At 47.2% G+C, this 23,097-nt stretch overlaps 3 protein-coding genes across 3 annotated transcripts; all 3 read left to right on the forward strand.

Moving 5' to 3' along the window:
* Positions 1 to 1,832: 1,832 nt before the first annotated feature.
* On the forward strand, positions 1,833 to 3,410 carry N7537_004925 (glutamate dehydrogenase; the record flags this gene model as incomplete). Its single annotated transcript, XM_056895982.1, has 3 exons — positions 1,833 to 1,881; positions 2,022 to 2,152; positions 2,205 to 3,410. 3 exons carry the CDS (start codon positions 1,833 to 1,835, stop codon positions 3,408 to 3,410), a joined length of 1,386 nt encoding a protein of 461 aa, XP_056755730.1.
* Positions 3,411 to 4,207: 797 nt separating this feature from the next.
* nut1 (putative RNA polymerase II mediator complex subunit Nut1) lies at positions 4,208 to 7,576 on the forward strand (the record flags this gene model as incomplete). The annotated part of the gene is made up of 6 exons (XM_056895983.1): positions 4,208 to 4,748; positions 4,835 to 5,085; positions 5,137 to 5,199; positions 5,310 to 5,816; positions 5,879 to 6,410; positions 6,468 to 7,576. 6 exons carry the CDS (start codon positions 4,208 to 4,210, stop codon positions 7,574 to 7,576), a joined length of 3,003 nt encoding a protein of 1,000 aa, XP_056755731.1.
* Positions 7,577 to 10,108: 2,532 nt separating this feature from the next.
* On the forward strand, positions 10,109 to 14,675 carry N7537_004927 (uncharacterized protein; the record flags this gene model as incomplete). The annotated part of the gene is made up of 4 exons (XM_056895984.1): positions 10,109 to 11,261; positions 11,320 to 12,002; positions 12,080 to 13,294; positions 13,359 to 14,675. The coding sequence occupies 4 exons, from the start codon at positions 10,109 to 10,111 to the stop codon at positions 14,673 to 14,675; spliced, it is 4,368 nt and encodes a 1,455-aa protein (XP_056755732.1).
* Between the last annotated feature and the right edge of the window lie 8,422 nt (positions 14,676 to 23,097).

Below are 23,097 nucleotides of genomic sequence, written 5' to 3' on the forward strand. Positions count from 1 at the left end.
TGTCTGCCCAAGTGGAAGTCGAGTCCTTGGTGTAAACATGTGCAAGAAGTAGTTCTTCAATATACATCACACCACAGGGACCTCGGGAATAATAAAAAAAGACGGAACATGGCCCGTGTGATAAATAGTTCTGCATTTGGCTTTTCGGTGAGGACTCCCGCAGCAACCCCAGGAAGTGCCGCGCAGCCTCCGCAAACCGCCGTCCGCAAGGAGTGGAGAGATTCGTCTGAATTTTGGTGTTCCGCGGAGAGCTGCAGCGGGCAACCACTAGATTGGTGGACGGTCGCATGATGTTGACGATCTACTAATGTCCCAACCATCATGATATCTGTTATAATTTGGGGTTTTTTTTTATAGGATGCACCGTATGATGCACCCTTATACTTGTGGTGGGCAGTTGGGCAGTATGACTACTAGAACAATATTACTTCGATCATAAGGTTAGGTATAAACTAAGAGCTAAAAACCGAAGCTCATGATGTATCTCGGTAGTACTTGGCAGCGCCGACTATCGGGGGATCAAATGCAGTTAACCGGGTCTTGGCATCACACGGGATTGGTGCCTGACCCAAGCCGGGGGAAAGGACAAGTCCTTGGACTCGGATTGCACCCACGGAGATGACTATTAGAAGGCAATTGACTGGACTGTCGGGATCTAGGTGGTACTGCGGCTATTCGCATATTCCATATTTTCGATTTCTCTGACTATGGACATTTTGTAGCACAACTATTTCTTTCTCATTCTGACTAGATTTATGCCTGGAGATGCCCCTCTGCCCCTCTAGTTACCCCTCTACCCCTCTACCCCTCAGTTTAATTGATCCGGTGGGGTAAAGGAAGTTCAACCAAAAGCCATAGATAAAGGAAAAATGAGTAAAAAGTGTTAGAGAATGAAAAGACGATCAGATAAGCTCGGTGGGCCACCTTTGGCCGGCTCCATTTTTGGTCGCCGTTTATGGTATAGTTAGCACGTGACTACACCCTGCAGCCGAGCCAAATTGCCGAAGATGGTAGCTGGTGGCGGAGAACTCGAGTTTTTATTTGCCTCGAGGTTTTTTTTTTTAAATTTATTCAATTCAACTTTATAAGATACTACTTCATCAATAGGCCAATAGGTCGATCATAGTAAAAGCGGCAACTCATCGCATCATGCATTTCTGGTTTTGAAGTCCCTCTTTTTTTTTTTTTCTCAGCCTCCTAGTAAACTAGGTTACATTCATTTTTTTTTTAAATGTCGGAGATGAGCGATCCGAAAATACGAATTGAACACGGAAGAAATATTAGAGACAAGGAAGATTTAGGAAGCGAAAACGAGTTATGATTGATGGGAAGGTTAAAATGTAGGTAATGCACATATGGGACCAAAAGTGTGGTAGAGATAAGCCAAATTCTGTGCAAATTCTGTGACCTTAAACCATGAGATAACATGGTTCGGGCCCCGAACTTCGGACTTTCTTCCCACGGAAATCATGGGAAATCATTGGGTTTCATCTTTCTCTTGGATCTTCTCCTTCCCATTCGTGCAACCTGGTCTTCTTGGATTATTGTCGACTATGGCCACATCAACCAACTCCCGTCCCTTTCCCCCCCCATTGTCCGGAATCTGTCGTCCGACTCCGGCTTTGAATATCTTCTCCACATCTTCTATATATAATTGTAGAATTCTCCCCTCCATTCTCTCTCTTCTTCATCTACTCTCTAAAATCTCGATTGTCTTATTGTCTTATACTCTGCTCTTGGGCTCTTCTAATTATAATTATTCAGATCATTGCATAGCTTTGATCTACCTTCCGACTTAAACCAGAGTAACCAAGACCCAAAAACCCGCCGACATGATGCAAAACCTCCCCTTCGAGCCTGAGTTCGAGCAAGCCTACAAGGGTATGTCTCTTGCCTTTTCCGCCATTCCAATTCCATGTCACAATTTTCCCCCGATACAATCTCTTACCATCGGCATCTTTCCGGCGTGTGGTCTCACCGGGCATAATTTCGGGGTGACTAAGCTAACAATCCCGAAACAGAGCTCGCCTCCACCCTCGAGAACTCCACTCTTTTCGAGAAGAAGCCCGAGTACCGCAAGGCCCTTCAGGTCGTCTCCGTCCCCGAGCGTGTCATCCAGTTCCGCGTTGTCTGGGAGGATGACAAAGGCCAGGTAAGACTTGTTTTTCCAATTTCCTAAATTGCCACAATTCTGACTCGCCTAGGTCCAAATCAACCGCGGCTTCCGTGTCCAGTTCAACTCCGCTCTTGGCCCCTACAAGGGTGGCCTCCGTTTCCACCCCACCGTGAACCTGTCCATCCTCAAGTTCCTCGGTTTCGAGCAGATCTTCAAGAATGCCCTGACCGGCCTCAACATGGGCGGTGGTAAGGGTGGTTCCGACTTCGACCCCAAGGGAAAGACCGACAACGAGATCCGCCGCTTCTGTGTCTCCTTCATGACCGAGCTGTGCAAGCACATCGGTGCCGACACCGACGTTCCCGCCGGTGATATCGGTGTTACCGGCCGCGAGGTTGGCTTCATGTTCGGCCAGTACAAGAAGATCCGCAACCAGTGGGAGGGTGTTCTCACCGGTAAGGGTGGTAGCTGGGGTGGTTCTCTCATCCGCCCCGAGGCCACCGGCTACGGTGTCGTCTACTACGTCGAGCACATGATCAAGCACGCCTCCGGCGGCAAGGACTCCTTCGCCGGTAAGCGCGTCGCCATCTCTGGCTCCGGAAACGTCGCCCAGTACGCCGCTCTTAAGGTCATCGAGCTCGGCGGTTCCGTCGTCTCCCTCTCCGACTCCCAGGGTGCTCTCGTCATCAACGGCGAGGAGGGCTCTTTCACCGTCGAGGAGATCAACACCATTGCCCAGATCAAGGTCGAGCGCAAGCAGATCGCTGAGATCGCCACCCAGGCCGCCTTCAGCTCCAAGTTCAAGTACATCCCCGGTGCCCGCCCCTGGACCAATATCGCCGGCCGCATCGACGTCGCTCTCCCTTCCGCCACCCAGAACGAGGTCTCCGGTGACGAGGCTAAGGCTCTCATCGCCGCTGGCTGCAAGTTCATCGCTGAGGGCTCCAACATGGGTTCCACCCAGGAGGCTATCGATGTCTTCGAGGCCCACCGTGATGCTAACCCCGGCGCCGCTGCTATCTGGTACGCCCCCGGTAAGGCCGCCAACGCTGGTGGTGTTGCTGTGTCTGGTCTTGAGATGGCCCAGAACTCTGCCCGTGTCAACTGGTCCCGTGAGGAGGTCGACTCCCGTCTTAAGAAGATCATGGAGGACTGCTTCAACAACGGCCTTGCTACCGCTAAGGAGTACGTCACCCCTGCTGAGGGTGTCCTTCCTTCTCTCGTTGCTGGCTCCAACATTGCTGGTTTCACCAAGGTCGCTGAGGCCATGAAGGAGCACGGTGACTGGTGGTAAATCAGTCGCATCCCAAATTTTTGGTGATGTTTTTGTGATGATTTCTGTCCTCTCTTGAGGAGAGGCAGCTTCGATGCATTTTCTTTTTTTAAAATAGCTTTTTACCCTTTTGTCAAGCGGATTACGGATAGAGGCGCTGGTTTTCCCAATGTTGCATTTGATTGATATCCCCACTTGAGCACCGCTGTTTGTTTTGGTTCTGCACTTGGGATTGTCATGATGATAATGAGATTCAATGAATGATTTAAAAAATATTTGTGTGATCTTGTAGTCTTGTAGCTGTAGATTTTTATATCAAAATAGCTGGTTTCTTGAGAGTGAGCCCCAATGGTTACATGAAATAAGTCTATACTTTAATTCCACGAAGATCTAGACAAGTCCAGATTAACTCCATCGATCCACTAAGGTGTTGCGTCCGTCATGACTTTAATTATTTTAGAACCTCGGTGGTTATTGGAATTGTGGCCTAAGGCAACAAAATTATTCAAGTCACGTGTCAAGTAAATATAAGCTGTCACGTGGTTATTACGTAATTGCTTTCACGAGCCCGGAGCGCCGACCTGAGAAAGAGCTATCCCTCACAGCCTCAAGACCAGCGATCTATTCCTCGAAAGAAAAATGCTTAGTGCGAGTCTGTGACTTTCAATCTCATTTTTACAGCTTCTGGGGTGCAGTGTTATGTTGTGGAGATGACAATGTTGCCGGACAGGGCAGTTCCCGAACAATGGAGGACCTTCCTCCACCAATGTTTGGCCAATCGTATAGACATAGACGAGTTCACGGAATTGTCGGGGCTGATGTTTGCTCGTTCACCCGTGAAAGAAAATGAGCTCCTCGATCTGCTCCTTGAAGCTCGCGCCTCCTCCAGTGTTACCTGGGATCCTCTTCTGCCGCTGTACGTCGATGGACTGTGCAAGGTTGGGAGGGTCAAGTCTTCGTCTGCGCTAGTGAGTCTGTTAAAGCACTCTTCTATTGTGGATGTGTCGGGATCTGGCGAGGTTGAGGGCGAGGGACAGGGCTCGCCGTCCAAGTCCAAGAAGCAAAAATCATCGACTCTCATGACGGATATCAAAGTCATTCAGGATGTCATGGTCTTCATTTCTACCGGATCAATCCCCAAGACCGTCATTGAGGCTGCAGATATTTACTCTGCCACCGTAGACTGGATTCTGGCTGTCGTGGCGTGGCACAATCACAGCGTGGACGCCTCGCAGCAAACAGGTGGCTTGATGGGATCTCCTGACGCGGTCTCGTTGTTCGAGTCACTGGGGATTCTACTTGCAGCCTTGTCTGGGACTAGTAAAGGACTGGAAGTCCTGTCCAGTGATTTCAATCAAGGTAAACCTACATGATCTCCGCGTTTGGGGATGATATTACCGTATCTATTGAACATCTATTGAACATCTATTAACGATTCCCCCTAGCATTGAAAGCAAAACTGGGACAGGCTTTGTCAAGCTACTTGCCTCTCTGTATCGACGTCTCTCTGCCGCTTCGGCATCGCCTCGAAGAGTTGCAGAAAGTGTTCAATCTTTACCCCGGTCAGCCTTCTAAGGCGTTGCATGGGCCTGCTATCGACGGCGTGAATGTCAATGCCCTTCAGTTTGAGTCTTCTGTCATGGATGGCCCAGTTGTTAATACTAGAGCTGGACTCTATGTATACATCAATTCCATGGTACGCTTCTCTTTGCGCGGAAATGTCGGGTTCATGGCTGACTAGCAACAGGTCGTGGGTCGCCCTTTGGTCGATGATACTATTCTGATCAACTACCTCACAAATCGTTATCAGGTAAGTCTAATTGACACGATCCGTATCTCTCTCACTAGTCAGAGTGGTTTGGATCATTTGCTCCTCACTATTCAAGTGTGGTTCAGATCATTTAACTAACCTCTTACCAGGGCCACAATGATGTGCTCATCGAGGAAATCATTACAGCTGCCTTCGACGTTCTTTCCAATGGAGTATATCGCAACGAATCTGGTCGCACGATGCTCTTGTTCCGATCTTTCCTCGTTAACAAGCTTCCCGCCTTTTTCGCAGCCATCTCGGCAGCATCTATGGTGCCGATCTCCATGGAAATGTGCATCAGCCATGCCTTAAGCCGTCTGGATCCGAACGCATTCCCCTCCTTCTCTCAGATGTTCTCGATGCAGGGCAGCAGTGTTTTATCGGATGCTCGCCAAGAATTCCTCTTTGCTTGTGCGTCGCACAAGCTCATACAAGAGTCCAGTATTGAGCAGCTTCTCGGAGAAAACCCCATGCAGACGCTGCCTGGTGGGGGCCCTTATGTCAAGGATGATCTTGTTTCACAAATCAATAATAATCATGAACGTGCTGAGCAACTTATTGGTGAGATCGAGTCAATGGAGGGCAACGCAGGCGCGATAGTTGGTGCCGTGGTCGATGTATGTTCCGAGCTACCCGATCTGAGTTTCCTTAGAAGTATTGGGATGCTAATTTCTTCAAGGTCATGCATAATTTGTGTCATCAGAGAGAGACAATGACGCTCAAGAATATCTGCAACTCGCTCTCACGCCGCCCGCAAACCTTGGACGTCATGTTGCTGTTCCGAACTACAAAGCAAGTACTGCAACCTCTTTGTGCTGTCCTTGATTCCTGGAAGTGGGACGAAGAACAGGGCGAAAACCAGCCTGTCTATGATGAATTTGGCAGTATCTTGTTGCTGGTTCTCGCGTTCAAATACCGCTATGACCTAAGTCCCTCTGATATGGGCATCTCTAACAACGACTCGTTCTTGTTGAAACTATTAGACCGGGGGGCTTGCAGCCAGAAGCTGAGTGACTTAAGCGAGAAGCAAAACAAAGATCTCGGCGCTTGGATAGGAGCTCTGTTCATTGCTGAGGGTATCAGTGAAGAGACCATGTCCTCTTGCAGCCCACACGAATTCTATATGTTTGTAACAACACTGTTCGATCAGAGCCTCGGTGCATGTGAGTCCGGAAAGCTGGATTTCGACACTTTGAAAGGTGGATTCGAATGTAAGAACATCGTCACGCGGTCGCTTCCCACTGGATATCTAGCTAACCACGATACAGATCTACTCGAGCCTTTCCTCCTCCCGTCCCTAGTCGTCGCATTGACGTGGCTGGGCAACCACATCTGGGAATCAGAGACCGACCCCACAATCCCCATCAAAACCCTCCACTCTCTAGTCAAACCCAGCTCAATCTCCGGCGAGGCCCAAGCCATCCACCAAACAGTCCTGAACATAACCGGCTGCCCACTAGAAGAGCAACTCAAAAACGTCCGAACAAGGAACCCGTCGCGGACAGACATCAAACCAATCCTTGATGCCCTTGAGCCATACATCTCCTTCCGCCGCGTCGGCAGCTGCCGCCGCTCCGAACTCGACACCTGGACCTCCCACTCCGCAGGCGGGCTAATAGCCAGCATCCGCACAACCCTACAAGCCCTCGTCCTCTGGAGCGCCAACCCAGGAATCAGCATGGCTCCCCACGCATACACGCACCGACAGGTGCTAGCGGGTATCCGTATGTTAGGCGCAACACGCGTTCTAGGCGCGATAATCGACGAAGTCAAACAGCAGACCGAAGCAGGCAGTGGACATATCGCGCTTGATATTGCGACGACGATGGTATGCGCTCCGATGACGGAGTCCTTCGCCGTCGACCAAAACAACTACCACCCAGTCGACACGAGCAAGGAGTCTTTACCGCGGTGTGCGATTCTGACGCTGCGCGATGCCTTGGCACTGCAGCATGAGAATGTCCCGAAGATCTCCGAGAGTGACCCGCTGCGAGCGGAGGTCGTTGTGCGGCTTGCGCGTCGGGTTAATATGCTCATGGCGCCACCGTCGCAGGTCTCGAATATTGATGTCTCGAATATTATTCAGAATATGCATCTTGGCGTTGAGGGGCAGGAGGATCGGATGGATCTTGAGCCTTCTGCTGATGTTGCGCGCAATACGGTCAATGAAGATGATCCGGATAATATCAATCAGATGTTGGATAAGGCGGCAGCGGATGCTGCGGCTGCTGGAATGGATGGTGGTATTGGTGTTGGCCAGGACATGGGGCTTGATTCTGGGGCTGGTATGGATGCTATTGATGATGTGCTTAATGCAGCGGATATGGCGGTTGGAAATCCTGAGTTCCTGGATTTGGATATGGAGGGTATGTTTTAGTTGATGTGTATCTTTGGCAGTTATGGACTCACGGTGTCCAATTTTGGCATAGCATTTTGCTTGCTCTATGTTTTGATTCATTTGAAGACAATTAAACATTGGACGCCTCTACAACGTTATGAAGGAATATCGTATAAAACCAGTGTAAAGGGTGTCATGGCAGACTTGCTGCACACCCCACGAGGAAAGAAAAGAAAACAGCGTTAACCCCACCCATTAACCCGTAGCATATTCAATCCTATACCCAATTGGAGGCATATCGTCCAAATCTAGCAACGATAGGAGATCTCATTAGCCGACGTATTACCGCCACGATGCAAAATCATGTACTTACAAATATCGAATGTCTTCTCAATTTTTCCCGCCAGCTGTGGAATCCCCGAGCCAGGGAACAGTTTCTCCACAACTTGCATTGGAGTTGGGAGGAGGTTTCCTCGGTTATTGAGTGGGACTGGAGTTGCTGTTACCAAAGCCAAAAAGGAGAGGGCGGTAATAAATGTATTAAGTTTCATGTAGGGCTGTTTTGTTGAATTGGGGTAAGACTGGCGTTGACTCCAAGTGAGAATATATATAATCTGTGGTGACCCCATCAGTGATTGAGTCTAGATGATGTACTAGCAATCTGTATGCGTATATGAAGGAGTCACTTACTGTTATGTCCGGCTAGATATAATCGCTAGCGGATTGTTTGACATTCTTGGATTAGTATAGAAGAAAGGAGAGTGCACCCTTCCAACGACGTGTCTGACTGGGCCTTCTTAGCTGCCGTCCTTGGTCTGGGGCTAAGATCCTCATGTCAAGGAGCTTCAAAACCATGGAGCTAGCTCATTCTGATGGCTTGAAGTTGCCTGTGGGAAAGTTTTGCTTGGAATTTTAGATACGCGACGCGCCTGGAACTTATGGATGGTGTGAAGGTGTGTGTGCCCTCTGTTCGGCGTCGGCAAGTTGGGTGTTGCAAGTTGCATGATTAGTGTTGGGGATTATTGTATTAGAATCATTAGGGCCACATAGTAGAATGCACATATCTTATTTTTATAGAAATTAGATACACCCTTTTCAAAGATACTGTGGGTGAGGTGTTGTTCAACCTTGAAATCAAGGGATGTAGTCTAGCCTTTGAATACACATCGGCAATGAAAGTTAATTCCATCTGCCAATAGCAAAGCTAAATGGATAGGTTACAACCATTGATCGCTGTCAAATTGCGAATCTTTATCGTTGTATATATGAGTCCTAAGTGACTACATCTTAGTCTGGCTCTCGATTATGTTAGCACTTGAACTATATCTATCCTGCTGCCTATGAAGCACATCGGCTCGCGGCATAGGGTAAGACTAGGTAACCCCGCTGCACGACCCCGCTGCTCACCAAGCAAACTGATCGCTGAGAGCTCGCCGTTGGACCGAGACTACCAAGGTATGATGTGATATCCTTGGAGTACCATCCGAGTCTAAAGGTGGAGTTGGAAACTGAATGGACGGGACGAGTGCCGATTATTGAAATGTCAAACCTGGACCTTTTTATGCAACATGCAAGATGTTGACAGACCCGCAATGGATCTAGGCAAGGAGTCGCAAATTCCCTAATTGGGAACGATGGCACATATTTCCTCATTGGGAAGACCTAGTTAAGGACCGGGCCAGAATCCGATTAGATAAGACCCGGGTAGATCGGGATCGTCAAGAAACCCAATTATCGGGATATATCAACTCGTAGAACATTCAAGGTGTCGGTGCCTCGGCATTGCTGATTTGCTACTCCATACAGGGCAGAACTAACTTGACGGTTTAATTCAGGAGAACTTCGGTACTGACAAGGCGCCTTGATCTAGAACTTTAATCTTTATCCGGAAATACATAAACATACATCCGCTAAAATGCTTGTTCATCGCCACCTATGACGAACATTGCGTACAAGTTTGCAGCCCCTCATACATAGTATCACCGGAAATTCTCAGTTGATAGTAATCCATCTGGAAAGGATAAGTGAGGAACAATTGTGTGCTAAAACATTATCCACCGAGATAAACGACGCATCGTAATTTGTTTGTACAGTGATCTACAATGTCAAATAGTGAAGCCCCAAAGACCTCAGGTATCGAACACAATAGAAGTCGGATGATTCGGGCATCTTTCCGGGTTCTAATGCTTATCTGTTGAACAACCATTGGACAACTTGGAAATAGTTGACTCGACCCAAGATTTACCCAAAGTGGATTCTACCATGAACTCGGCCTCTGTGCCGGGTTTGCCAGGTCCCTCTGGATCTATTCATAGGAGTAGAATAACTGTCTCTGCATTAGCAGCAATAATGAACAAATTAAATTAGTTTCAACCAATAATAGGCCACTATTCGATTCCATATTTCCGATCTCCTATTCTTTCGGATAGAGAGTCGGCACATATAAATGACTCGCCCCTGTACAGGGTCGTTTAGAATAAATATGCCACTCTTCCCAATTTAAATATCTTTTGATTCTATAATAGCCTTTGTCTTCTTTGACCCATCTCCACTCTTTCGAAGTCTCCTATCATGGAGCAGCATCCCGATCCCGATGATGCCTCGCTGCACAGCGACTACCGCATCGAGGATGAAAATAATAACCTAAACCTGGACGACTCGCCTGTTCACAAGCTAAACACCCACGATTTTACTAGTGTGGAGACACTGCATGTACCACAAGCCAACATCCATGAATCAAAGAGTGCCGAGACGCTGAATGTCGCCAATGCCGAGACTTCCCTACCTCCTAAGAAGGCTGCGGAGTGGAGCATGACACCGGAAGTGATCCGGAACGCAGAACGTGATGAAGCAGCCGGATTCAAGAAGCGCGAACTAGGTGTTACATGGCAAAACCTAACTGTTGATGTCCTTGCTGCCGAAGCCGCCGTCAACGAAAACATGATCTCGCAATTCAACGTTCCTCAATTGATTAAAGATTTCCGCCGAAAGCCACCCCTCAAATCAATCTTGTCAGACAGCCATGGATGTGTCAAACCCGGGGAAATGTTGCTTGTCTTGGGCCGCCCTGGTTCAGGATGCACCACTCTACTCAAGATGCTATCAAATCGCCGCGAAGGTTATCACACCATCAACGGTGACGTGCGTTTCGGAAGTATGTCCTCCAAGGAAGCCGAGGACTACAATGGCCAGATTGTGATGAACACAGAAGAGGAGTTGTTCTACCCTCGCTTGACAGTAGGCCAGACAATGGACTTCGCGGCCAGGCTCAAGGTTCCTTTCCATCTACCCGATGGAGCTCAAAGTATTGATGAATACACAGCCGAGACTAAGGAGTTCCTTCTAAAGTCTATGGGAATCAGTCATACAGCTGATACCAAGGTTGGAAATGAGTTCGTTCGTGGTGTATCCGGTGGTGAGCGGAAGCGAGTCTCTATTATCGAGTGTCTCGCAACTAGGGGCTCTATTTACTCATGGGATAACAGTACCCGTGGTTTGGATGCCAGTACGGCATTGGAATGGGCCAAGGCTCTTCGTGCTATGACTGATGTTCTCGGCCTTTCCACCATTGTGACCCTGTATCAAGCAGGAAATGGAATTTACAATCTCTTCGATAAGGTCCTTGTCCTTGACGAGGGAAAGCAAATCTACTATGGCCCTGCAGCCACAGCTAAGCCTTTCATGGAAGATCTAGGCTTCATGTATACTGACGGAGCAAACGTCGGTAAGTGTTTCCAATATTTGATAAACATCTTTGATATCAACTTAACACAATACAATAGGAGACTTCCTCACTGGCTTGACAGTCCCAACAGAGCGAAAAATCAGACCCGGATGCGAAAACACATTCCCCAGAAATGCCGACGCCATTTTGGCCGAATATCAAAAGTCCAGCACTTACCACCGTATGGTCTCAACATATGACTATCCCGACTCCCAACTCAGCCGCGAGCGCACAGAGGCATTCAAAGAGTCTGTTGCGTGGGAAAAGTCAAAACACCTGCCTAAGAGTAGTAGTCTGACTACTAGCTTTTGGGTTCAGCTCATTGCATGCACTAAGCGACAGTATCAGATTCTGTGGGGTGAGAAGTCAACCTTCATCATCAAACAGGTTCTGTCATGTGCGATGGCGTTGATCGCTGGTTCTTGCTTCTACGACTCACCAGACACCTCCGAAGGTATCTTCACCAAAGGTGGTGCTGTCTTCTTCGCGCTATTGTACAACTGCATTGTTGCCATGTCTGAGGTCACCGAATCTTTCAAGGGCCGTCCGGTTTTGGTCAAACACAAGGGCTTTGCTATGTACCACCCCGCCGCATTTTCCTTGGCTCAGATCATGGCGGATATTCCTGTTCTGTTGTTCCAGTGCACTATCTTCGCGGTAGTTATCTATTGGATGTCTAACCTGAAACATACCGCGGCTGCTTTCTTCACCTTCTGGATTATTTTGTTCTCGACAATTCTGGTAAGTGCTCGTTTCTTTTTATTCGATTCTACTGGATTACTAGTTTCTCAAATTTGGACTAACTTCTACATTTTCAGTGCATCACTGCTCTCTTTAGATTTATCGGATCAGCTTTCAGTACCTTTGAAGCCGCATCTAAGATCTCAGGAACTGCAGTCAAAGGTATTGTCATGTACGCTGGTTATATGATTCCCAAGCCTGAGATGAAGAACTGGTTTCTTGAGCTGTACTACACGAACCCATTTGCCTATGCCTTCCAGGCTGCAATGTCGAACGAATTCCATGACCGCCATATCCCTTGCGTTGGTAAAAATCTGATCCCAAGTGGCCCTGGCTACGAGAACATCGGAGCCGAGAACCAAGCTTGTGCGGGAGTTGGTGGTGCCTTGCCAGGCGCAAACTATGTGACTGGCGATCAGTATCTTGCATCTCTTCACTACAAGCACTCTCAGATGTGGCGGAACTTTGGTGTGGTCTGGGGCTGGTGGGGATTCTTCGCCATCCTGACGATTATCTTCACATCCTACTGGAAATCAGGTGGTGGCTCTGGTGCTTCTCTTCTCATTCCTCGCGAAAAGCTCAAGAACCACCACGCCGCCATGTCCGATGAAGAAGCACAACGTAACGAAAAGATTACTGCACGCGAGACTACCGATGAGCCCGGACAGGTTGACGATGAAAATCTCACCCGAAACACGTCCATCTTTACCTGGAAAAACCTCACATATACTGTTCAAACCCCCACGGGTGATCGAGTGTTGTTGGATAACATTCATGGATGGGTCAAGCCTGGCATGCTAGGCGCCCTTATGGGATCTTCCGGTGCAGGAAAGACGACCCTACTTGATGTGCTTGCTCAGCGTAAGACAGACGGTACTATCAAAGGCTCTATTATGGTTGACGGCCGTGAGCTCCCAGTGTCTTTCCAAAGAATGGCGGGATACTGCGAACAACTGGATGTTCACGAGCCATTCGCAACCGTAAGAGAAGCATTGGAATTCTCTGCTCTCCTTCGCCAGTCCCGTGACACCCCAAAGGCAGAGAAGCTCAAGTATGTTGACACTATCATTGATCTTCTCGAGCTGCATGACCTGGCAGATACTCTTATCGGTGGCGTTGGGAATGGACTCAGCGTTGAGCAAAGAAAGCGTGTCACAATTGGTGTGGAACTGGTGTCTAAACCTAGCATTCTGATCTTTTTGGACGAACCCACCTCTGGTCTGGATGGACAATCGGCCTATAACACCGTCCGTTTCCTTCGCAAATTGGCTGACGTTGGTCAAGCTGTTTTGGTAAGTCTTCAGTTTCTTGAATTCAACAACTGCAAGATTATATTGCTAACTAGTCCCGTTCTAGGTTACGATTCACCAACCTTCGGCGCAGCTCTTCGCTCAATTCGACACCCTCCTTCTCCTTGCAAAGGGCGGAAAGACGGTTTACTTTGGAGATATTGGCGAGAATGCAGCCTGCGTTAAACAATACTTTGGCCAATACGGGGCTCAGTGCCCTACCGAGGCTAATGCAGCTGAGTTCATGATTGACGTTGTTACCGGCGGTATCGAGGCTGTCAAGGACAAGGATTGGCATCAGGTCTGGCTCGACTCCCCCGAGCAAACTCGCATGATCGCGGAACTGGACGGAATGATTGCGGACGCTGCTGCCAAACCCCCCGGTACGGTCGATGATGGATTCGAGTTCTCTATGCCTCTTTGGGAGCAGACCAAAATCGTCACTTGGCGGATGAATGTCGCGCTTTTCAGGAACACCAACTATATCAACAACAAGTTCTCCCTTCACATTATCTCCGCCGCACTCAATGGTTTCTCCTTCTGGCGCCCTAATCAAAGTGTGGCTGCTTTGAACCTGAAGATGTTCTCGATCTGGAACTTCGTCTTCGTCGCTCCTGGTGTCATCAACCAGCTTCAACCTCTCTTCATCCAGCGCCGCGATATCTACGATACTCGCGAGAAAAAGTCGAAGATGTACTCGTGGGTTGCCTTCGTCACCGGATTGATTGTTTCCGAGTTCCCATATCTCTGCATCTGTGCTGTTCTCTACTTTGCCTGCTGGTACTGGCCCGTTTGGAGACTGCCTCATGATTCGAACCGATCCGGTGCCACTTTCTTCATGATGTTGATCTACGAGCTCATTTACACCGGTATTGGTCAATTCGTCGCCGCCTATTCACCCAACCCCACATTTGCTGCACTTGTGAACCCCCTGATCATTAGTATTCTTGTCATATTCTGTGGTGTCCTCGTCCCATACTTCCAGCTCAACGTGTTCTGGCGGTTCTGGATGTACTACCTCAATCCCTTCAACTACGTTGTCTCGGGCATGTTGACCTTTGGCATCTGGGGTGCCAAGGTCAACTGCATGGAGAATGAATTCGCCCGATTCGAACCGGCCAACGGCACCACCTGCGTTGAGTACCTCTCGGATTATATGTCTGGCACTGGCTCCGGTGTCAACTTGGTCAACCCCGATGCTACTTCGGGCTGCAAGGTCTGCCAATACAAAGACGGAAGCGAGTTCCTGAAAAGTCTCCATATCATGAACTACACCACCGGATGGAGAGATATCGGTATCTCGGTCATCTTTGCCATCAGTGGATACGCTTTGGTATTCGGCCTCATGAAGCTGAGAACCAAGGCTTCGAAGAAAGCCGAATAGGTTGATCGTTTGTTCATCCTTTTCCTCCAAGCCCATCATTTCCTCGGAATCCTCATTGATTGGGCTATCTTGTTTTCCGATCTTTCTTCCACCATTTTCTCTTCATTTTCTCTGTTTATACATTACTTCCTTCCTTCACATCACCATTGCTTTGCCAATCATGTTATACACTCACTTCTTCCCTTCATTCATGGAGTCTCACACCGTGCATATCTCCATTTCGTCTCGTCATCGAGCAGTTTTTCATTTCTCGCATACATGTTATTAGCTAGCATATAGACTCTAGAACATAGAGCATAGAGCCCAGAGCATAGAGCATAAAAGAATATAAATTGTACATTCTTGAAAATATTCCGTAATAGTCCCCAGACGATTAGGCTGTTGTAGCAGTTACGAGCATGATTATTATTATACATATTAAGAGACCCACGGGCTTAAAAAGAAATTGATCAAAGCCATGGATATATTCCAGAGGTAGTCGCATCGATGTATAATACAAATGTATACTATAATTAACAATTAACATCATATCCCAACTCCCGAGTTAGCCGCAAATATTAGAATATATGTTCTCCGTGCTTTCCGAACCCTACCTGTATCCACACAGTGTGATTAAATTGCATCGACACTCGGGCCAACGAGCTGGCGTGGAGACGCGTCCACTTATGTACTGGACAACTTCTCCAGGGGCTAGAATTGTGACACATATCTCTCACCTTCCCGATCGGGTATTCGAAAGCCACTCCAAAATAGAAAGGGCAAACAAAATCCCATGTGGTTGTCTTGCATCAGTGGAATATCCCAAAGGCGAAAGGATGCAAGCCGGATCCTGGAGTGGAAAGGGGCGTCGACCCAGTGTTACGGGCCAACCTTGAAAGATGGGACCATTTGCTTTTCTAAACTCTCATGGTCGATCATTGCCTAAATCCTGCAAGCTGGCACTGACTCTTGCTATAGTTGAACTCGTGATAGAGAAGTAGCTTACCCCAAAATCTTCCGGGAACCACGAAATCGGAAGCAGGAATCCACATCCACAGCGCGCATTTTTCAACGTGCGCAATACACGTGGGTGGAAACTCGCGTCTGGCACAATCGGATTTGGCCTACACACGTCGTTTTCTGCAGAAACTCGGGTGATGAGCACTCTGGGTGCCTTTTTTTTGAAAAAAAAAAGGAAATAAATTTTTGCTTCCCCGCGACACCCCCCTTTCCATTTCTATCTTTCCCGAAGATTTGGTTGGTATAGGCCGGGTTTTCTTATCACATCGCAGGCACACAAGCACGGGTATTACTAGGTTTCCCAGAAAGGATTGCTGTTCGCTCAGCGGATTTCCTTTTGTGAAAATCTGGGTCTCCCAGGTAGTGAGAAGCATTGAACACTGGGTTTCGGGCAGGGTCCCCAAGTTTGTTGAAGAGAGTATGTTGTCATAGGAGTTCAGGAAATTTGGACGCGATCGTATGTTCTTTGTCCCCGGTTTCATACAGACACCGACCTTGTTTCCCGCCTCTGTTCTGTCACGTAAACCAGCCAAGCAAAGATCAGCGGTGATAGTGGAGTGAACTAGGCGTATTTCTTGGTCGTCATAAAGAACAAAAAGTCAAAGCTCCGCCGTGAGCTCTTCTCGTGTAAATGCCGGGGTTTGAATTAGGCCACTTGATCGCCGATGCAGTGATCCACTAGAGCAAGTTCTTGACCTCACACGATTCCCAATTTCGGCCAAACGGGATCGTTGCTAGAACAACCAACAACCAACAACCAACAACCAACCATGTTGAGGCTCCTCGTAAGCTGTATATCTGAGTTCGGAGAAAAGCAAAGAAAAGGGTGTTGAAACCATAAGGTGATTGGTTCGGCTTAAACCTCAAGTTCTTATCACCACGCAATGACACATGATCCTTAACTGTTCACAAACTGCAGGTTAGAGACTCTTGTGCTACCTAGAATTCTGGGTTCTCAGAGACAGTGGAGTCGATGCGATCGCGTTTGAAGCCAACAATGTGGAGGTTGTTTCATTTCGTGGGGCCTCGAAAACGAGACTCTCCAATTTCAATATGCTTAATAGATTAACTGAAGACCAATAATTAGCAAAGGAATAGGAATAATATTGGAAATTCTGGCTCTTCAGAAAGCATATCGGTCCACGTGACTCGGGCGTACCCCTTATACCAGACACATGTTTATTTTTATTCCGAGGCATCTCCGGGCAATAGTCTCCTGTAATCTAACATTGAGATTGCAGGATCAATACTCTATTCTTGATCTAGACTATTAATTATAGTCAACTATAATACAACTATACTCTGTCCTTCGTGTTAAATTATCCCTAACGCGACCAGGCGCCTCTACCACGTCGCGAGCGCGGACGCGACGGTGATCCCCTCTTAACGTGCCGTCCCGCCCTATCCTGACGATGTTACAGTTAATTTAACACCTATCATATTCCCCCTTTCATCCCGTCCCAAGGAAAGTGGCGCAGGTGTGGGGATTCTGGTTTATGGTCAGCACTTAACAACTCACAATACGGTCCCGGGAATTACGGAGTATAAGGACCAGCAAAATTATTGAACCCCTCAACGGCCGGACGCACGCACGGAGTTATCAATAGTCTACCGTCTGTTCCCCTATGAAAGTGACAGATTCATCACCATGGCGGGGGCTATCAATACTAGAATATATACTCCGTACTCCGTATGGAGTACATACCCACTGCCTGGCGCATTGTTCCGCTCCTAGAAGTTAAGAAACTAGCCTTCTTGTGGGCCACTTGTGTTCTAGTCTACGACTCGCCGGGGCTCTTTGTGGATCGTTTTGCCATGGCCGTCTTTCCGATAGGCCCGGCTAGTTTCCAAGTCTCCCCACACAGTCTCAAACCCCTGCTCACTGCACAACGGTCAGGTTCATCTCAGGGGCGTTGACAGGGGTTTGCCGTTAGTCTCGCATTGCAGTTCAAGCACGTGAACTATTAAACAAAGAAATTGAACAGCGGGGGATCTCAACGATTCTGTGAGTTGCAATTCCCGACACTACGGTGACCTTCAAGTCAGTTTCCCGATACGGAGTATAGAGTATATACGAAGGTTCTGGACTTGAACTCTCCGGAAACTCTGGGACTGCGGCACAGCCGCCCCTCTATCTCCATTACAGGGGACGTTGAACTATTGATTTTAAAGCAGAACAAGATGGCTGTATTCGTACTCCGTACGGGGTATGGAGTACATACCCAGCTTAAGGTTTCCAATTAATTAATACCGTCAATGAATAGTCTCACATATACTTCATAAGGTGGATTTCTGGCCCTATGGCGCATCAGGCTCCACGAGAAGATGCATTGCAAATCCCCAAGCCAGCCCCTGAGCCTCCACTAAGGCAACCCGAGTCTCTGTCCCTGGAACCGGAAATCCGCCCGCGAGCACACCAAAGTTTCTTAGTTACTCCCAAAAGCAAGTATAAAAAAAGCCTGCCATCCAATTTCAGGCAAATAGAGCTTGGCCGGATCGAATCTGGACTCTCTGGGTCCGATTATCGCCCGTCCGAATCTAACATCCCAGATCCCGGACAAAGAAGTAACAAAGAAATACAATATGTGCGGCGGTCTAACCCCGGCCAATTCACATCTAGGACAAGGCTCCCATCCCCAAACCTGGAAAATACAGCCGGCGCGTTTACTGTGCCGCTCATGCGATGCCGTCGACAGCTTGACAGGTAACATAAGCTATCATGTACAATACGTTGGTGGCGTCGGGGATGTGAAATTGGGAAAGTAGTGGCGTAGACTAGCCCCTAATTCTGGGAAGAAGTGCCGCGCCTGGACCGTTGCGCGGAAACGTGCTAGCTAATCCGCCAGCCGTGTGTGTCCGGCACCGCCTTCTGGTGGCTTTCTAGACAGCCCGCGGAGGCCGTCCCGATAGCTTAGGTTTAGAGGATTCGCACAGCGATTATTTCCTTCCGTGTTCTACGTAGATTACCCCTTAAGGCCAAATGAACTGTGGAGTATTATGGGTGGAGATGTTGCGTAGCTTCTATCTTTCTTTCTTGATTGCCTTCATATCGCCCCATCGGCGACCGTTCATGGGTCGTTCTCTTTCATGTGCCAGTCTAAGTGGGCTTCGTATTGAATCGACGATGTGAAAACTTACGCTGTATGTAACGTTGACCGTTACAATCTAGCAAATTACTATACAGGGTCCGGTATTCGGTACTCATCATAGGGGTACTTTCTCCCGCTAACTAGATCTGTAGCTGCTAGCATGGTCTATCGATTCTAAGATTTAGGAGGATCTAGATTTCCAGAATTATCCTCTGCTTTTTGAACTGCTTATGAATATCCATATAATTTTAGACTTTCTGTAGACACAGAATGGACAATCCCTGTTCTCAGTCCACCGCCTTTCCGCTGCTTCTATTGATCAGCTTGCATTATACATATGTACAGAGCATGATATATGTATCTCCGGTTTGTTTTGTTTTTTTTTATTTAAACAGCTTGTCAATGGCATAAAGTTATATGTATGCACGGATAACCCCTGTCGCTACCTACATAGGTACCAAGGTTCCGGCTTTCCGCTCCATGGATGAGCTCGCGTTAAATTCAATGTCCAAAATTCAGTGATCGGGTTATTTACATATTCATACGTTCCCTATTCAGTATTTTAACTTTACATAGTACTTTACTAATATTAGTTCCACAAAACCTTAAACCTGACATATAGATGAAAAGGTGTGTTTAGTCGGCAGTGGATAATATGATGTTCGAATATACTCTACCTTGGAAAGTGAACTGAACATCCCAGTCAAGGTCACATCTGTGTTGCTTGTGTAACAGCATTGTTACGTGATCGTAATTGCAGAGTAAAGAAAGGCCACAAAGAAACAGCCACTCTCAGCCATCAATAACCTTGGAAAACTCGGTGAGGAAGCATAATAAAGAACCTCAAAGAAAGAAATAGAAGCCTTGCATCTCAAATCATATAAGATGCAGCAGACCGACTTTATTGAGATCATAACTAAAATCCCCAAAGGTTGGAGCGCGATCTTGCAGCTGGATGCAGGTACCTGCACTATCTATGCATAAAACTGCGGTGTTATTTCAGCCTCAGTTGTTCACCATATCTCAATAATTATGCCCACGAGGTAACACAACATAGACTTGAAGACTTGGCCTGATAGCCAAAATTTGGATTGTTTGAATGTCACCTGTATGATAGGTATTTGAGCTGGTACTGCCTGATGCTGAGAATATATTACTTGGATATATCTTTCATGTTGCCAAGCAAGTTGATATCGATAATCTCGAGGCCTCAACTAGGTTGTGATCCAATACAAAACCTTTCTACACGGCTATTAATATGTGTCTGTGAAGATATACCGGTGAGACAGGAGACCCAACAAGGAAGTTACTCGATGTCACTTATATTCAACAGAGGCTCTTTCTATAAGATAAATACGCATACGTCCTCCCCCGTTAGTTAATCTGACTATACGGCATAGTCCTCGCTATTTGGCACGTTCCACACTCTCTCGGATACCAACGTTGATATTTCAAGACATCGACTCAGCTCACCAGGACGCTTCCCCGGTCTTGCAATTGCAATTGCCCCCACGAGGCTACCGAGATACAGTACGACATAAGCAATTCGAAGATTAGTGTCTTGCTGACTCTACATGCAAGTGCACAACTCATCTCCTATACGCGAGGAGTACGAGGAGACTAGATAGTGTCGCACGCGGAGAGATATCCTCAGGAGGAAATATCATCCGAGGGATAATCATTCAAATCAACAAAAATACGACTGACATAACGCAGAGAGATATTTCATGTGTCTCATCACAGAAGCCATTGCCGATCCAGACTGTCCCCAGGCCTCGACCTACCAAAGCTCCTACCTAAAATGGTTGCCTGGATGTCTGTCAGGCTTCTCAACCTAGGGGAACATGTTGAACAGATCAGATTGGATGTGATGATAGCACACTTCCCCGACGATCTCTTGTCAACCAGACGGGTCACGCAGCACAATTGCTATACTTGTACAAAGTTCTTTGGGAGACCGTGCATGCCCCACTACTTGGGCACGAGTCTGCTAGAACGTGATGTACTCGCGTGCTATGTAGCTTGCTGGTGAAAAAGATACGAAAAGCAGAGCGAATAGCGGACCAGCAAGTTAAGCTAATGAACTACAAACATATGTACGAAGTAGGGGTAGTTGACCTTTTGCTGTATGTAATATCGATGCGCCATGAGACAAGCAAACAGTCTCACTGAGACCCGCACGGGCTGGCCCGTCAATTGTATCTATCATCTTATGAGTTTTATTGTGCGACTGATTTTTACAGTATTTTTCTTTAGAATGTAAGAGAGACAGGAAATTCAAAACATGGCTATGACCAAACAGGCTGCAAATTTGAGCAGCCTCGATATTGCTGTACTACGCAATCTATATACGCGACCGTAAAAAAGTAGATCGTCTTCGTCAAAGATATGAGGCTTGGTCTAAAGCACCCCTCGTTCATGGTTCAAACCCGATTCCGGCACGGACATCCCACCCATTGAAGGTATAGCCCGCAGATCGCATTTGGCCATTGCCCCTGATGTGATGATATGGAGGGGGCTTGCATCGCCCTAACATGCTAGCCATCGAGTGGACTCCACGGGGAGGCGTTCGGAGTATTTTTCTTTTCGAATAAGCTGCCAACACCGCTTAGTGGCTCTAGTTGGCCCTGTTGACTTGATAGCTCCGCTGACATACATTAGTCAGACATTAGTTACCAGGTACTATCAAGTTTATACTTCCCTAAAGAGGCAAAGATTCCAGAACATGTGACGGCCGACCAATGCACGCTTAGGATAGATAAGTATGCGTTTTGCGGATTGCAATGTCGACTGGCGACTGCAGAATCACCGAGTTCACGCAGCGCTGCCAATCTGTTGGTCGAGCTGCGGGAGGACGTGCGACGCAGCTGTGATGGGGAAAGGGAGAATGGGCTATGGATATTGTCATTGTCATAGTTGTGTATTACAAGTTTCGATACTAAGTGTCTTTCTCCAACCATTCCAAGGCTAGACAGTGGGATATTATCATTATTCAATTATTCAATTTTGCGACTTTCATCATTGAAGTATAATTGACTATGTTTGCCCAATTGTTTCAAAGGGAACCCGTTGATTAAACATTAAACATTAAATATATATTAATGTATTCCACCTTCAAAGTATACACAAAAAAATATTCCGAACTTCACTTTAAGCCGAGGGGCAATGAAGTCAACAAAAGTACATAAAATTTTTCATCCGGCAAGGTAGTCCCGTCACTCCCCTCACATCTATTATTATGCCAGGTCTTAGACAAGAGCGGGTCTGCATCATAATTTCCCCGTCGCGTCACGCAGGTTGAATTTAGCTAGGATTAAGTATGCCTCACGACAGGTATGTAAGCGTCGGGTAGCTTTGCAACAGTGTTCGACTTTTTTTGCAACTCACTACAGCTCGCGTTTGTGGATCCTGTTTGCCAATTGCACACCGGTTCCTATGATTATCGCCCCACGCGGGATGGGAAAAGCAAAGATGAGGGGGAACCTCAGCATGGTACATACATGTTGGTCTGAATGTCAATAATGAAGACCAGGGGCCTAGACAAGGGGCATAGCAGGGATTCCAGATTTGAGATTTTTTTTTTGTGAGGTACGGCTTACCGAGGGATATGTACCTTATTAATTTGCAATGTGAAATTAAACCATAACGGCCAGAAGAAAAAAAAGACTTTTAGCTGCTGTCACTTTGGGGGCCGGTTGCTGCGCTGTCGATCCCACCCCGGAGAGATAATGGTGACAGGCAAACAAAAGGTTCCCTTCCCTCACTTTTAATGATTGATCGAGTTCCCCCTGCAGGCTCTAGCACACACGGTCAATGCATTAAGACATGGGCCGACTTAAACCCCACAGGATTTCTTTTGTTATGGCGATATGATTGGTCTGAGAAAGGAGGAGCTTTCAATTCTAAACAAATTAAATTAGAGGATTTAATAGGAGGTCTGGAACAAAATGCGTTCGGTAGATGCAAGGTGGATAGTGTTAGACTAGACTTGGTACATGTGAGAGATGTACCTTTGAGCCTAATTATTGGTATAGAGGGTACCTTATGGCTCAGTACCAGTAGTAGGTGCCGAAGGCCTATTGTTCAAAGTACGGAGTCGAGAGGCCTAATTCTCGGGGAAAGGAGGGTTTCCTTGAATTTGAATTTGAATTTGAATTTCCATTTTCTTTTTTTTTCTATTGCTTTTAGGGGATTTCAATGTTTGATTTTGATTCGAGTAAATAAAAGATAGAAAGAGAATAACTATAAGACCTGGAGACATCAGAGTTGAATGTATAAAGTCCAAAAGAAAAAAAGAAAAAAGAAAAAAGAAATAAAAAAAAGAAAAAGAAAAA

The sequence above is a fragment of the Penicillium hordei genome (assembly GCF_028827395.1).
Source record: "Penicillium hordei strain IBT 12815 chromosome Unknown utg000002l_segment0_segment0, whole genome shotgun sequence".
Classification (NCBI taxonomy): domain Eukaryota; kingdom Fungi; phylum Ascomycota; class Eurotiomycetes; order Eurotiales; family Aspergillaceae; genus Penicillium; species Penicillium hordei.